The sequence below is a fragment of the Mastigoproctus giganteus genome, chromosome 3 (genome assembly GCF_048544385.1).
Source record: "Mastigoproctus giganteus isolate SK-2022 chromosome 3, ASM4854438v1, whole genome shotgun sequence".
Lineage (NCBI taxonomy): Eukaryota > Metazoa > Arthropoda > Arachnida > Uropygi > Thelyphonidae > Mastigoproctus > Mastigoproctus giganteus.
In genome coordinates, this window is record NC_143577.1 from 30,432,237 (window position 1) to 30,449,001 (window position 16,765).

The 16,765-nt window shown below is 37.5% G+C and overlaps 1 protein-coding gene across 1 annotated transcript in view; it reads right to left on the reverse strand.

Moving 5' to 3' along the window:
- Ass (argininosuccinate synthase) overlaps positions 1-16,765 on the reverse strand; it is a 73,415-nt gene that overhangs the window by 37,674 nt on the left and 18,976 nt on the right. The window contains exons 5-9 of the mRNA XM_090369227.1: positions 12,278-12,352; positions 12,037-12,107; positions 4,253-4,374; positions 4,067-4,151; positions 1,771-1,835 (exon numbers count right to left, since the gene is read on the reverse strand). Coding sequence (XP_090225353.1) covers positions 1,771-1,835; positions 4,067-4,151; positions 4,253-4,374; positions 12,037-12,107; positions 12,278-12,352 — 418 coding nt within the window. The remainder of the gene's footprint in view (positions 1-1,770; positions 1,836-4,066; positions 4,152-4,252; positions 4,375-12,036; positions 12,108-12,277; positions 12,353-16,765) is intronic.

The window sequence follows — 16,765 nt, forward strand, 5'->3', positions numbered from 1 at the left end:
CCTACATCCTTCTTGAAATGAGGCCTCCAGACCTGTATACAGTACTCTAGGTGTGGCCTGACCATTGCACGGGAATAATCACCTCCTTATTCCTGCTAGAAAAATTCCTATATATCATCGACAATACACCATGAGCTACTCTTGCAGCCCGTCTGCACTGCTCAGAAAACTTCATATCTGCCTGCACAACCACCCCCTGATCCCTTTCATTCTCTACCACTGTCAGTGTAGTACCACAGAGTTGATACGTTGCTCTGGGGTTGCTGTTTCCCATATGTAGTACTTTACATTTGCCAATGTTAAACTTCATTTGCCACCTATCAGCCCATCTGCTCAACCTTTCCAGATCCTGTTGCAGTAGCATAGTGTCAGTAGTGTCCTTGACAACCCTGCCAACCTTCGTATCGTCTGCAAACTTGGACATTAAGCTTGATATACCATCATCGATATCATTTATAAATACAGAAAACAATAATGGACCCAATACTGGACCCTGAGGGACTCCACTAATAACATTAGTCGACTATGAGCAGTGTCCATTGATTACCACTCTCTGTCTTCTCCCCCTCAACCACCCCTTTATCCATAGCAGCAATTTGCCTCCAATGCCACACTGCTCCAATTTGTGCAGCAGTCTTCCATGTGCAACAGTATCAAAAGCCTTTCTAAGATCCAAGTATATAATATCAAAGTTATTCCCTGCATCCAGTTCCTTTGTGACTGCATCATAGTATCCAATCAAATTGGTCAGGCAAGACTTCCCCTTAACAAAACCATGCTGTGTCTGAGCTATAACTGAAGTCTTGTCTAGATGATCCTGCAGTGCTTCTTTAACCAGTGCCTCCATTAATTTTCCGGGAACAGAAGTTAAACTAACAGGTCTATAATTACTTGTGTCGCCTTTTGATCCTCCTTTGTGAATTGGGGTCACATTTGCACATCTCCAGTCCATGGGTATTTCCCCTGAGTCCAAGGAAGCTCTCATAATTATGGCTAAGGGTTTGCTTACTTCCTTTGCTGCCTCCTTTAATATAACTGGATAGATTCTATCCACCCCAGGTGCCTTTCTTGTATTTATCTTCAACAATTTCTCCTCCACTTTACTCTCAGTTATTACAAGATTCTCTAGCTTACTGCCAGAGTTGAATACACCTCTGGCATTCCCCTCACTGAATAACTCCTCATGTGTATGCTCAGTTCAGACTGAAACGCGGTGTGAGATGCAGTAGCAGTCGTAAAGCACATAGGTCATAAGTTGATGACTACCTGTATATCAATGAGTAGAAAATTGTCATTATATAATCTTTTGAAAATAGCCTACACTAATACACAGAAATGTTTGTTTGTTTTTTGCCAGAACTTAAAAAATTGTAAAAATACTTAGGATTCTAGTAAAATTTTTATTAGAATTCATATTCTTACTGAGAACCAAAAAGAAATTCCTTTATGGAATTCATATAAGGAATACATGAAACATAGAAATATAAGGAACATACATAAGAAATGAAGCTATTTCTAGCATACTAAAGAAAATTATGTTATTGTGACAGAAAAAAAAAAAAAATCTAATATAGAGGTAGAAAAAGTTAATTTTTAAGTTTTAGCATGCTTGGAGTTAGAATTACATTTTTTTGTAATAACCTCTGGACTCTATGAAGATTATATTATAATAATTCTGAAGTTTTAAAATATTAAGTATTCCATGAACTTGGGGGGTTATTTCATTACATTATAAAACAGTCAAAATGTGTGGAAAGCTTATAAGCTTGCCTCGTGATTTCATTCCAACAGCTCTGTTTTCTGTTATATCAATTCTTCCAATTCCATGCTTTCCTCTATAAAAAATAATTAAAAATTATGAGCACATAACAATTTTATCCAGCGAATTTCTGATAAAAAAAATAATCTATTCTTTCTATAATGCAGTCAAAGTATTCTTAACACATGTACAAGGTTCTATGTCTAATATTTATTTTGAATAATTTCAAACTGGATTTGTACTATGACAACTCTATAGAAGTTTACAAAATATTGAAGTGGATTTTGTTGAAGTTATGAACCTCTTGAGAACTGCATTATTCAAATGCCCTTTTATAGGTGAATCTTAAAACAAGGCAGCAACACTTATAAGAAATAAGAAGTTCCTTTCCAATCCATTCCTCCATCCATATCAGCATTCTGCTGGCCAGAGCCATGTAAAGGGAAAATATCAGAAGTGTGCTGTCAATTTGTTAACAAGGGACTCACTCAAGAAGAATTTCTGCAAACTATTATTTTTTTTAACAAGGGGCTCGGTTAATCCCCAAAAAATTAAAAAAGAGGCTTGCATGATGATAGAATTCAATGATAGTTTTTTTTTTTTTTTTTTTTTAATTTAGTATGGATGATTTGAAATGCATCTATAATGAAATTCAAAGTCTGACTTGGACCCACATAAGGTTGGCATATTCTAAAATCCAAAAAAAGTGGACACAGACTTTTTCAGAATGCAATATCAATTTTGGGTATAAAACATTAATCTATAAAAAGAAAATAAATAAATAAAAACTATTTTAAACATAAAAATATTAAAAAAACAAGCCTAATGTTATGCAAACGATGCATTTCTTTGATGCTGTTTATGTCTTTCATTTACAGTGTTTGATAAAATCACCTTTCCTTTATTTGATACTTCAATATTGCACCTATACAATATATAGCAAAATACAATACAAGAAAACAGGAAATTCTATCAGCAACTTTCTCATAATTTCCATACAATAGGTCAATAGCTTGACAATCTCACTGTTATTTGGTTATTTGGTTTTTTTTTTTTAGGAGCATTAGCAACTAAGGCCATATTGCTCCGGGGATATGCGGTGGTCATTCCCTGACCTTTCCGCATCCTCCGTATTTGGTGGTGACGGGCTTGAACCCCGGTCTAATCAAGAAGCGTGTGTGCTACGCACTACTGCTCCTTCCCACCTGGCTAGGGAGACGCCTACAATCTCACTGTATGAAGTTCATCTCTCATTGGTTTCTGATAAACATGTTGTTGTTATTTGGTTTTTAGGAACATTACCAACTAAGGCCATATTGCTCTGGGTATATGCGGTGGTCATTCCCTGACCTTTCCGCATCCTCCGTATTTGATGGTCACGGGCTCGAACCCCAGTCTAATCAAGAAGCGTGTGCTACGCACTGCTGCTACTCCTGCCCACCTGGCTACGGAGGCGCCCTCTGATAAACATAACTGACAACTGTTTCAATTGAAGAATCATCATTGATTCTTCATCATTAACTACTATAAATCAAGCTTTGCAACAAAATTGAAAGCTATTTTTTTAAAACTTAAGCTTAATAATATTGTTTACAAAATTTTAGGTAACCTAATCTTATTAAATAAGGCTTATTAAATAAAATAATAAATTTATATAAAATAAATAAATTTAATAAAATCGGATAGAAATTTTCAAAGTACATATATGTAGATATAGCTGAACAAATGTATGTTTCATTATAATTGTGAAATTTTACCTCCTTGGTTGTGTGGAATTTAATTATTTTTTGTGCCCCTAAATTAAGTCACTATTTATGGAAGAGAATAATCACAGAAGCTGCTTCAGGAGCTTTCCCCTTGTTTTCAATATTACTTTAATAAGTAGCTTTAATTAAGCTAAGCTATACCTACAATTTAATAAGTAGTATAATAGCAATAAGGTATAAAAAAATTACAAAAAAATTTTAATTCCTCACAGCCATGGTAAATTTTCCCAACTATAATCAAACACATTTTTTCAGTGCATACATTTCTACCATATGCAAAAAACATTTTTACATTTCAAAGTGAAAATTTAAAATTTGTTTGCATAAATTCACTTCCATTTTTCAAAAGAAGAAATAAAATTTGTATTATTCTATGAATTTGATTAGAAATAGGAAATACAAACTATTCTGCATTTGAATGAAGTACAAAAGAAGTTTGTACTATCACTATACTGAGTTTTTATTTTCATAACTTATTTTGGCAGAACAGGATAAAAAAACTCTGCTTTTATATATCTATAATCTAGGCTTTAGTACTTACCCCAGTTCATTGAGGTAGAGAAAAACTTCTAATGGGGTAGTCTTTATTGTTCCATTTTGTAAGTTTTTTACTTTAACAGGAATTCCTGAATAAAATTAAAATATATTCTAATATACCCTTTCCTAATATAAATAAAAATAAATAAGAAAAATAAAAAGTTAATAAAAAAATAAAATAAATAAAAACCTTGTTTGAATTCAATTTCTATTTCTTCAGGGCTATCTGGTGACTTTCTTGGATCTGTAGTCATATTAAACAAATCTTGGGGAGGAGGCTTAGCTGGATCCTCCAGAATGCCAGATTCATAACTGCAGGGAAAGTGGGGAGGGAAAAATTAGTGAAATTTGATACATAATAATACTAACAGAGGAAATGTCACTAAATGATTATTTTAAAAATACATTTATTACACTATGTTATTATTATTACAACCATTGTTATAATATTATATCAATAATATGCAGCACATTAAAAAAGTTCCTGGTATGATTTCATTTTGAAAATGCATATACACAGATGAGCCAAAACATTATGACCACCTACCTAATATGATGTTGGTCCTCCACATGCAGCCAAAACAGCTCGTACCCAGCGAGGCATGGACACTACAAGATTTCTAAATGTCTCTTGTGGTATCTGGTACAAAAACATAACTAACAGATCATTTAACTCATGCAAGGTCCGTGGTTGAGACATCGCAGATCGGAGTTACTGTTCCAACACAAACCACAGATGCTTGATGAGACTGATGTCTGGGGAATTTGGAGACCAAGGCAATACCTAGAAGTCTTCCTCATGTTCTGCAAACCAGTCTCGAACAACCCCGGCAGCGTGGCATGGTGCATTATCCTGCTGAAAGACGGCATCGCCGGGAAGAGAAGACCGTTGCCGTGAAAGGGTGTACCTGGTCAGCAATAATGTTTAGGTAGATGGCAGAGTGCCAGGCATATAGATGACTGGACCCAGGGCATCCCAGCAGAACATCACCCAAAGCATGACACCACCGGCTTGTTTTTGTCCCACGGTGCATCCAGGTGCCATCACTTCCTCAGGTAAACAACGCACACACACCCAGCCATCCACATGGTGCAACAGGAACCCTTATTCATCGGACCAGATGGCCTTCTTCCAATCACTCAAGGTCCAGTTTTGATGCTCGTGTGCCCACTGTAGGTGGCGAACCGTGGTTAGCACAGGCACTCAGAGTGGCCTGCGACTACGCAGCCCCATTTTCAGCAGGGTTCGATGCACTGTGTGTTGTTACACATTACTCCCGTCACCAGCATTCCAATTACCGGCAAGTTGCGCCACAGTCGCCCTTCTGTTGCCATGTACCATCTCGGAGAGCCTTCTCTCACCTCGAGCATCGATAAGCCATGGTCGTCCAACGCCTCGCCAGCAGTTCGTGTGTTTCCTCTCCTCGAACCACTTTCAGTAGGTACTAACCATGGCTGACCATGAGTACCCCACCAGCCATGCTGTTTTGGATATGCTCTGACCCAGTCATCTGGCCATTACAATTTGGCCTTTGTCAAACTCGCTTAAGTCCACTGCCTTTTCCATCTGAAGAACAAGAGTAACACTGATTAACGGAGCTCAGTATCAGGTGTTTTTTATACTATGTCCCGACCTGTGCACGTGCCGTAGTTCACCTGCAGTTGCTTCGTTTTGCATAAAGACTTGCTGGTCATAATGTTTTGGCTCATCAGGGTATGTGCTTATCATTAAAAATTTCCTTCAGAAGCAACACATTTTTTAACATCTGTGAAATTGTTGGCAACAATCCAGGAAACCTTTAATGCCATTCACTTTAGCACTTTCATCACAGCAGCTTGCACTTTATCATCATCTTTGAAACAACAACCTTTAAGCAATTGTTAACCACACAATATGAGATCTGGTGAATAAAGTGGCTGTTTTAATGTTGTTATTTCATATTTTGTGAGATCACTTTACAATGATCAGAACAACTGTTACTTGTTGCATATGCAACATCTCTTTGATCTCTTGCCTTAGGTCTGTGTACTTCCTGATCTTTTCCTCATGGATATTCTTGAGGTTGCCAGTGTTAGACGCCACTATGTTGATCAGATAGGTAGCCTTTTCCTTCTTGTTGACAAGGATTATGTCTGGTCTGTTGTGCAGTATTGTCTTGTGCAATATTATGGTGTAGTCCCAGCTTGTGACTTGGAGTCTCCAGTACAGCCTGAAGTTCATACTTGTAGAATGGTACACTTCTTTTATCAACTGGTATTTCTTCACTAGCTTCTGATGTATTATCCTGGCTACCTGGTCATGTCTATGAGTGTACTCCATCTGAATGATCATCCTGCACCCTACAATGATTTGTTGGATTGTTTCTGAGGCCAGGTGACATTGTCAACATGTATCATCTGTCACTCCGGGCTCCTTGGCAATGTATTTTCTACAGTTCCTGGTGTTGATTACCTGGTCTTGGATGGTAAGCATGAATCCTTCAATCTCAGAGAAAAACATCCCACTCATGAGCCATGCATTGGAAGCCATTTTATCTATGTAATCTTGATGGAGGTCATTGTGATGTCTGCCATGGGATATCTTTGCCCATCTTTCAAGCTTCATTTGTTCTGTCTGGATGGGAGGAGTTTCCTTGTTAAGGTTGAGCTCAGTATACTGCTGGTCTATCTTCCTTATGGCCTGGTAGAGTGGTGCTGTGTTTTTCTGAAGTAATCCTTCAGGTTCACTATCGCTTTCTTCTATTGCTCAATGAGATATATCAAACCCCTTTCTCCTTCTTTTCACACTATGGTCGGCCTCTCCACAGCTGACTTTGGGTGGTGTTGGTGGCTCTTGGTCATAATTGTCCTTGTCTTTCTCATGATATCCTCCAGCTTGGTGTTAGTCCAATGTATGATCACAAAGAAGTATGTTAGCACTGGGACCACATAGGTGTTTACAGCTTTTACTATATTCCCTCCATTCAGCTTTGCTTTGAGCAGGCTTCTCAGGCTCTGATAGTATTTTTGGGTCAGGTAGGACTTTGACCTCCTTGTGTTCCAACTGCTGAGCCTCCATCATCCCCAGGTATTTGTATGTCTCTCCCCCTGTCACGGCTTTGATCTCTTTACCAGTCTGCAGGTGGTAGTAGTAGTAGTAGTAGTAGTAGTAGTAGTGGCACTTGATGCAAGAAAGCAAGTGTAGGAGCTTATGCAGCATCAGCCAAAAAAAAAAAAAAAAAAATCACACCATACCCTCCAATTGCCTGTCCAGTTCCTCCTTAAATTTATTTAACCTATCAACTTCCACAACGACAGATGGAAGTTTGTTCCAGCAATTAACCACCCGCTGGCTAAAGGCAAATTTCCGCACATCTATTCTACATCTATCCTTTCTTAATTTGAACTTATGTCCCCGTAGGTTCGTATTCTGAACAAGTGGGAGGATCCCATCAGAATTCAGCGTGCTCAACCCATTCAAGGCCTTATAGACCTCAATCAGATCACCGCGCAGGTGCCTAGTCTCCAGCCACTGCAATTTGCAGAACTTAAGCCTCTCTTGGTAAGAGGATCCCTTCATTCCCCTCACCAATCGTGTTGCTCTTCTCTGTACACGCTCAAGCAAATCTACATCCTTCCTAAAATGAGGCCTCCAGACCTGTACGCAGTACTCAAGGCGTGGCCTGACCATTGCCTTATACAGAGGGACAATCACCTCCTTTTCCCTGCTAGCAAAATTCCTATATATCATTGACAAAACCCCATGACCTGCCCTAGCAGCCTGTCTACATTGCTCAGAAAACTTCATATCTGACTGCACAATTACTCCCAGGTCTTTTTCATTTTCTACCACCTTAAGTGTAGTACCACACAGTTGGTACGTTTCTCTGGGGTTACTTCTACCCATATGCAGTACTTTGCATTTGTCAAGGTTAAACTTCAGTTGCCACTTCTTAGCCCATCTGCCCAAATTATCTAGATCCTGTTGCAGTAGCACACTGCCATTACTGTCATTAACAACCCTGCCAACCTTTGTGTCATCTGCAAACTTCGACATTAAGCCTGATATACCTTCATCAATATCATTGATAAATATACAAAACAACAGTGGACCCAACACCGAACCCTGTGGGACTCCACTAATAACATTAGTCCACGAAGAGCAGCACCCATTGATTACCACCCTCTGTCTTCTCCCACTTAACCATCCTTTTATCCATTGTAGCAACTTACCCTTAATACCATTCTGCTCCAATTTGTACAGTAGTCTTCCATGCGCAACAGTGTCAAAAGCTTTCCTGAAATCCAAGTATATGATATCAAAATTATTTTTTGCATCCAGTTCCTTTGTGACCACATCATAATAACCAATCAAATTTGTCAGACAAGACTTTCCCTTAACAAACCCATGCTGTGTCTGAATTATTGCTGCAGTCTTGTCTAGATGATCCTGCAATGCATCTTTAACCAGTGACTCCATTATTTTACCCGGAACAGAAGTTAAACTAACTGGTCTGTAATTATTCGTGTCACCCTTCGAACCTCCTTTGTGAATTGGGGATACATTTGCACATCTCCAGTCCGTGGGAACCTCCCCTGAATCCAAGGATGCTCTCATAATTATGGCTAAGGGTTTGCTTAGTTGCTTTGCCGCCTCCTTTAATATAACTGGATAGATCCCATCCGCCCCAGGTGCCTTTCTTATGTTTAACTTCAACAATTTCTCCTCCACTTTGCTCTCAGTTATTACAAAATCATTAAGCACACTGCTACAATTTGATAACCTTCTTCCATTTTCAAACTGTAATGATTCCTCACGTGTGAATGTAGATGCAAAATACTCATTCAGTTTGTTTGCTATCTGAGCAGGATCATCAACAGTCGAACCATCGATGTCAAGTGGACCAATCATATTCAGCCCCTTCCTTTTAGAGTTTATATAAGTAAAGAAATCCTTGCTGTTTTTCTTAGCATCTTTTGCCAAAGATTTCTCGTAATCCGCCTTCGCCTGCCGAACCTCCTTTGTGACCTGATTACAGACTAGCTTATATCTGCTACAGGCTTCTGCGTCGCCTGATAATTTATATGCATCCCATGCATTTTTCTTCTCTGTCACGAGTCTCATTAGTTCATTTGATAACCATTTAGGCCTAAACCTTGAACAATATTTCTTCATCGGTATGAAAAGTCTAGTAGCTTCCACGATTAATTCCTTGAATGCTTCCCACTTAGAATTTACTGTTTGTAACATCGTCAGTCGATCCCACTGTACAGAATTTAAAAACTGTCTGAGACCACTGTACTCCCCTTTACGGAAGCAAAAACCCTTTCCTTTATCCCTGACGGTAGTTACCTCTTTGAGTAAATCACACTTCAGCACACTGTGATCACTGCCACCTAGTGGTTCCTTTATCTGCAAATTCTTAATACACGAATGATCACTGCTGATAACCAGATCAAGAGTGTTACTTTCTCTGGTTGCCTCTCGAACATGCTGCTGCAGAAAACAATCATCCAATAAATCCACAAAAGTCTGACTAGTGTGTGAGTGACCAACCCACAAGTTCCAGTCAATATCTGGGAAGTTAAAATCCCCCATTATAAGACATTCTGATTTACTGGCCCACTCTATTTCTCTGTACAATTGTTCATTGTACTCATTCGAGTCATTAGGCCTATAACACACTCCTACTCTTATCTTTGCTTTTGCAGTGCTTATGTCACACCAAACTGACTCAACAGTGCACTGTCCATCTATATCAACTGGATGCACTTCTTTTGATTTTATGTTTTTCTTAATTAACAGCATAACACCTCCTCCCTTTCTGTCCTGTCTATCCTTTCTGTACACATTGTACTCCCCAAATTCCAGTTCTGCATTCCTTATATCTTTGTGACACCACGTCTCTGGTAGTTTCAGCTGACTAATTTCCCCTAATGCAATCTGTGGGTCTTGCATTTGTCTAGTCCAAATTCCACCCTGATATCACTGCTGAATTCTTTGGTGATCTGGAGTAGCTGCTGGAGTTGCTTCTTGGTTGCCGTGTAGAGCTTGATGTCATCCATGTACATCAGGTGAGAGAGCGTGTACAGGTGGTTCTTCCTTCCTTCTTTGAGGGTACATTCATACTTGCTGTTGTTGAGCATGGTGGATAGCAGGTTGAGTGCTGGACAGAACCATAATAGGCTCAGGGCATCTCTCTCTCTCTGAAAGATTCCTCTACTGTTGGGGATTGGTCTATGATGGTGAAAATATCAATCTGATGTTTTCGCCATCAGATTGACTTTGTAGATCTGCAGCATCTCTATGGCCAGCTATGAGGCATGGAGTCGAAGGCCTTGTGGTAATTGATGTAGGCTGTGTACAGCTTGCGGTGGTCCTTGTAGGCTTGCTCTGTAACTGTCACATCAATAGTTAATTGCTCCTTGCATCCTTTGCCCATCTTCTTGCATCCCTTCTGCTGTTTGGCCATGGTTTCCTAGCTCTCCAAGTGGTCTGATATCTTCTTGGTTATGCAGCTGGTCAGGACCTTATACATCGTTGACAGTAGTGCTGCGTTCCTATGTTCTGCCAGTAAGCAAAATAAAATTTGCTGCCCTAAATGTTGAATACTGATAAGCATTAACCAATCAGAAAACAATATCAAAAAAATTTTGGGCCCCTCTTGAACTACTGCCCATAAGTGACGCTTACCTAGCCTACTCCCTTGCAGTGGCTCTGATCATTGGTAGACAGGTGATCAGCCTGTATTTTGTCTGTATCTTATATCTTTCTTGTTCCTTAGCCTTCGGGTATGCGATTCCTTGAGTAAGAAACTCTGGAATTGTCTCTGGGTGCCTTATCTTGACTCTTAATTCTTCTATCTTCTGCTGAAGCCTTCTTTCCCAAGTGACCGGTTCCTTTTTTTTCTTTTCTTTTCTTTTTCTTTTTTTTTTTTTTGTTTCTTCTGGTGTCTCATTTCTTTTCCATTGATCCTAGTGGCTATTACAGTAGCAAAGCATGTGGATGCTGTGTGGATGGCCTCCAAGCATTGCACTGCTGTTGACGAGATAATGTGCTATTATTTGCTGAGTGAGGTGGTGGTCTATGACTTGCCACTGGATTCTATTATTATTATTAATGTAAAATGGTTTCTTGTTTTGATTTTATTATTTATCTGTTTATTTCTTTAAGAAAACATATTAATATGTGCACATGCATAAGTTGGAATTTTTGCACTCTTAATAGCTTTCTAAACTAAAAAATAAAAGTGTCTACTAATGACATGTTTAGATTTATATGATTAAGTTGTTTTTTTTTCATTTTCAGCAGAACTAATAAAAGTTTTGCTTTGATGACAATAACATGAAAAAAAAAGAACATTCTTAACATTTCAAATTTTTCAATTAAAAATAAAAATTTGAATTTAATAAGTATTGCAATCCATTAGTAAAACTTAAAATTAAAACATTTATAGTCAGAATTAAAAAAAAAAAAAAAAACAGAATTTAAAAAAAAAAAAAATTTCCAGAAATAAAAAACAAACTTGGGCACCATCAGGGGTTATGTGACTGTGTTTGTTGTGACCAGGGATACAACCATTGCCAGGTTAAGGAAAGAAATTTGTATACTGGATATGAGAAAGTTAGCCTTTAACATTTGATTTTATGGAAAAAAACTACAATAAGTTTTGCTTCTCTGCATTACCTGCCACTTTAATACTAATACTTCTTTTGTATTATTACTCCAATCTTTTCTTGTAAAAAAAAAGTCAACAAATACCTATTCTTTTTCCCTAACTTTGGTACTATAATTGCTAAGCATTAAATTTTACAGCAAGAATGCAATAAATAGCATTTTGTTCTTTTCCATCAGGTAAAAGCTTTGAATATTCATCCCCATATTTTTTTTTTCCTGAACTCTTAGTTCACCATTAATTTGTCCCTCTAAATCATAGTACAAACAGCATAATTATAACTAACGAAAATTATTAAACTGAAAGTTTTAAAGACTACCTGATATGCATAAGGTTAGCATCCATGCTCCATGGAGCTTTTGGCGTTACTGGAACAGGTATTTTATGGTCCTAAAAAAACATACAAAATAATAATAATGATAAAAATTGCATGCACCATACACACAAATTTAAAAAGGCTACAAGAATTTTAACTCTAAAATATAGTAAAGTTAAAAATATAATGTAAAATGTATAATGTAAAATAGAAATATAACGTGAATTAAAAAAATATAATATACCTTCGCATATTTAATAAGATCTTGACGTCCTTGGAAGTGTTCATAAAATTCAGGCATCCGCCATGGTGCCAGAATCTAAATTTTATTAAAGATATAAAATTTATTATGTTGTAATAAGTGCAATACATTCTCATTTTCAAAAAATTTTTGTATAAACAAAAAGTCAAATTCTTACTAGTAATGTTCTTGTTTATATTCCACAATAACCATTAGGTCAGAAGAATTTACAATTATTTTTGACAGTGAATACAATGATTAATCATATTTAGTAGTCATGAACCATGGTGTGGGGGGTGGGGGGGGGCAGGGGTAGTAGTGGCATGTGATGCAAGAAAGCATGTGTATGAGCTTATGCAGCATCAGCCAAAAAAAAAAAAAATCACACCATTCCCTCCAAATGCCTGTCCAGTTCCTCCTTAAATTTATTCAACCTATCAACTTCCAAAACGACAGATGGAAGTTTGTTCCAGCAATTACCCACCCGCTGGCTAAAGGCAAATTTCCACACATCTATTCTACATCTGTCTTTTCTTAATTTGAATTTATGCCCCCTTAGGTTCGTAATCTGAACAAGTGGAAGGATCCCATCAGAATTCAGGGTGCTCAACCCATTCAAGGCCTTATACACCTCAATCAGATCACCGCGCAGGTGCCTAGTCTCCAGCCACTGCAATTTGCAGAACTTAAGCCTCTCTTGGTAAGAGGATCCCTTCATTCCTCTCACCAATCTTGTTGCCCTTCTCTGTACACGCTCAAGTAAATCTACATCCTTCCGAAAATGAGGCCTCCAGACCTGTATGCAGTACTCAAGGTGTGGCCTGACCATTGCCTTATACAGAGGGATAATCACCTCCTTTTCCCTGCTAGCAAAATTTCTATATATCATTGACAAAACCCCATGACCTGCCCTGGCAGCCTGTCTGCATTGCTCAGAAAACTTCATATCTGACTGCACAATTACCCCCAGGTCTTTTTCATTTTCTACCACCTTAAGTGTAGTACCACACAGTTGGTACATTTCTCTGGGGTTACTTCTACCCATATGCAGTACTTTGCATTTTTCAAGGTTACACTTCAGTTGCCACTTCTTAGCCCATCTGCCCAAATTATCTAGATCCTGTTGCAGTAGCACACTGCCATTACTGTCATTAACAACCCTGCCAACCTTTGTATCATCTGCAAACTTGGACATTAAGCCTGATATATCTTCATCAATATCATTGATAAATATACAAAACAACAGTGGACCCAACACCGAACCCTGTGGGACTCCACTAATAACATTAGTCCACGAAGAGCAGCACCCATTGATTACCACCCTCTGTCTTAGTATTAGTATTAGTAACGGCCGCATGGTGCAAGAAAGCCTATGGCTTATGCTGCACCAGACTTCTCCCACTTAACCATCCTTTTATCCATTGTAGCAACTTACTCTTAATACAATTCTGCTCCAATTTGTACAATAGTCTTCCATGCACAACAGTGTCAAAAGTTTTCCTGAAATCCAAATATATGATATCAAAATTATTTTTTGCATCCAGTTCCTTTGTAACCACAGCATAATAACCAATCAAATTTGTCAGACAAGACTTTCCCTTAACAAACCCATGCTGTGTCTGAATTATTGCTGCAGTCTTGTCTAGATGATCCTGCAATGCATCTTTAACCAGTGACTCCATTATTTTACCCAGAACAGAAGTTAAACTAACTGGTTTATAATTACTCGCGTCACCCTTCGATCCCCCTTTGTGAATTGGGGATACATTTGCACATCTCCAGTCTGTGGGAACCTCCCCTGAGTCCAAGGAGGCGCTCATAATTATGGCTAAGAGTTTGCTTAGTTGCTTTGCCGCCTCCTTTAATATAACTGGATAGATCCCATCCACCCCAGGTGCTTTTCTTATGTTTAACTTCAACAATTTCTCCTTCACTTTGCTCTCAGTTATTACAAATTGGTGTGTGTGTGTGTGTGTGCGCGTGCACATTACTGACCAATTAGCTACTACATCGCTAGTTTTATGATTTTCACTCTACAGGAACATCTCGGTACTTCATGATACCAGTGAAATGTTTGAAATAAAGACAATCAATAATTTAAAACTGGGCACTTCTTAAGAAAAAAAAAAGTTTAGCTTGTAAAATTTTCAAAACAAAATTAAATGCCAAAATTAAACAGTTTAGACAGACTGCTTTGCAGTGTGTGTCTAAACAAACTGAAAAGTGTCTGTCAATAGTCAAACATCTAGAGCAGTGTTTTCCAAGCTTTTTTGAATAAAGAAACACCTAGTACTTGATAAGAAAGTGGCAAGACATCAAATCTATATAAAATTTATTTCATTCATTCACTTTTGAGCTTTATTCATAGCCCACACATTATTTTAAAAATTTTACAAGCTGAACTTTTTTTAAAGTGTACAGTTTTAAATTGAATTACTGAATTCCTTTATTCCAAACATTTCAATGGTATCATGGATATTCCATTCATTTACTTAATGAATGGAATATCCATGATATTCCATTCATTTACTTAATGAATGGAATAAAGGGCCATTTCAGGACATTACTCAGGATTTACTCAACCGAATAAATCTGATTGGTCACAAAAAATGCATCGTGGAAGTGACATCATCCACAGCTTCCACCAGAGGCACTTCTCCCACTACTAGTTTGTGCCGAGCACTCACTAGTAGTATAATTAGAGTGCATGATGCATTTTTCATGACCGGTATGACATACTTAGGAAGAGGTTAGCAAAATTCAAGCCAATAGCCTAATTGCCCATTTGATTGTAGCCATTTATTGAATAGTATGATTGTAACAATACAAGTATTTGTCATATGACTGCAACAATACAAATATATGTATTGTTGCAGTCGAAGGACGTTTCACACAAAACCATCTACCGCACATGCACAATTTTTTTGTAGCAATCTGGAAGTTTTACTTAACGAACACTGTAATCTGTAGTAAAGGAATAGTTTTAAGCATCTTAATTATGCAGACTTGCTTATTTTTGTATTTATCTATATATTTATAAAGTTAAATATAAAAGTAAAGTTGGCCATTGCCAACATAAACATTGCAATAGCAGGAATGGAAAACTCCCTTCTATGATACAATAAGAGAGAATTTATGAAGAGAGCCTCATCAACGAATTGATGAGGCCCCAGAGAACTTTTATTACAGAGATGGGAGAAGGGATGCAAGGATATTTGCTCATTCTATTGAAGCAGTGTTGAGTGAGTCAGAAAACTGGAAACCGTTAGTTTTGGAGTGGAATACACAGCCTAATAATTTAATGTCAGCCATAGGCAGAGGTTGAATTGATACTTGTATTGCTTCTATTTTAACAAGTAGTAGCTTGAAAAGCAGGAAGGGAGCATCAAACTGCCAGAGGTCCACATGGGACCAGCAGTTACATGGGCTGTGTAAGAGCAACTAAAACTACAAATAAACACAGATTTGCTTGCTTATACACTAATGCTAGAAGTATAGTAAATAAGAAAAAGAACTCTTTATTATATACGCAAGGCACATCACCATACACCACAATACCCTTCACCCTTCATGGCTACAAGCCAGGGGTTTACATGAAAAGATAACATAATACAATGAATAACAATGATAAAAACTAAAGAAATAAAAAAATAGAACACAGTATTATTAAAAATTAGACGACCATGTGATTAAAGAGCAGAAACATTAACAAATTTACATAGGAAGATGATTAAATATATACACAACAGTGTGATGAGAAGTAATATTATTGTCCTTTTATAGCATAGGACAATAGTGTGAAGACTCATTGTAAGGTGAAGATCCATTGCCATAGTCCATCAGTCTTTGATACTTTACTCTTACATTCACAGTATTCATGATGGGATCCATGCACAGATTATGAGCACAGATATGAAAGAGATGAGACAAAATACCAATGGTATAGAGGTATGAAGATCACCATTTAGAAATAAGGAAGGTTGATTCAAAATAATAATAATAATAAGATTCTTTATTAACATAAAATTTATACAATAGTGATTCCTTACACAGAAAGCCAGAGGAATCTTACAATTTGTTGTTTATACAAGTGATTTTGATTTATAAAAAAAAAAATAATAATAATAACTAAATAATAATTAATAGATCAAAGCAAAGATGATAATCAAAATGTAAAAATGAATGAAATAGTAATTACAGCGAAAAAGGACTACAAGTTGAGCAGAACATGAAATGACATCAGTTAACTAAGATCGGCACTTACATAAATGTCCTTTACAAACAGCAAGATAGGACAAGATGCCATCGCGATATGCCTTGTCTAAAGTCCACAGGTCGATGTCGATGTTGAGCAAGTTGAGAGTGTCCAGAGTCACATTAGGGAAGTATCTCTTGAAATTCTGTAACTGCTGGAGCCTTGAGCACAAGGAAGGGGTACTACGGAGATGTCTGCCTGGCAAACGCCAACCAACTGTGTTCCAGATGTTGATG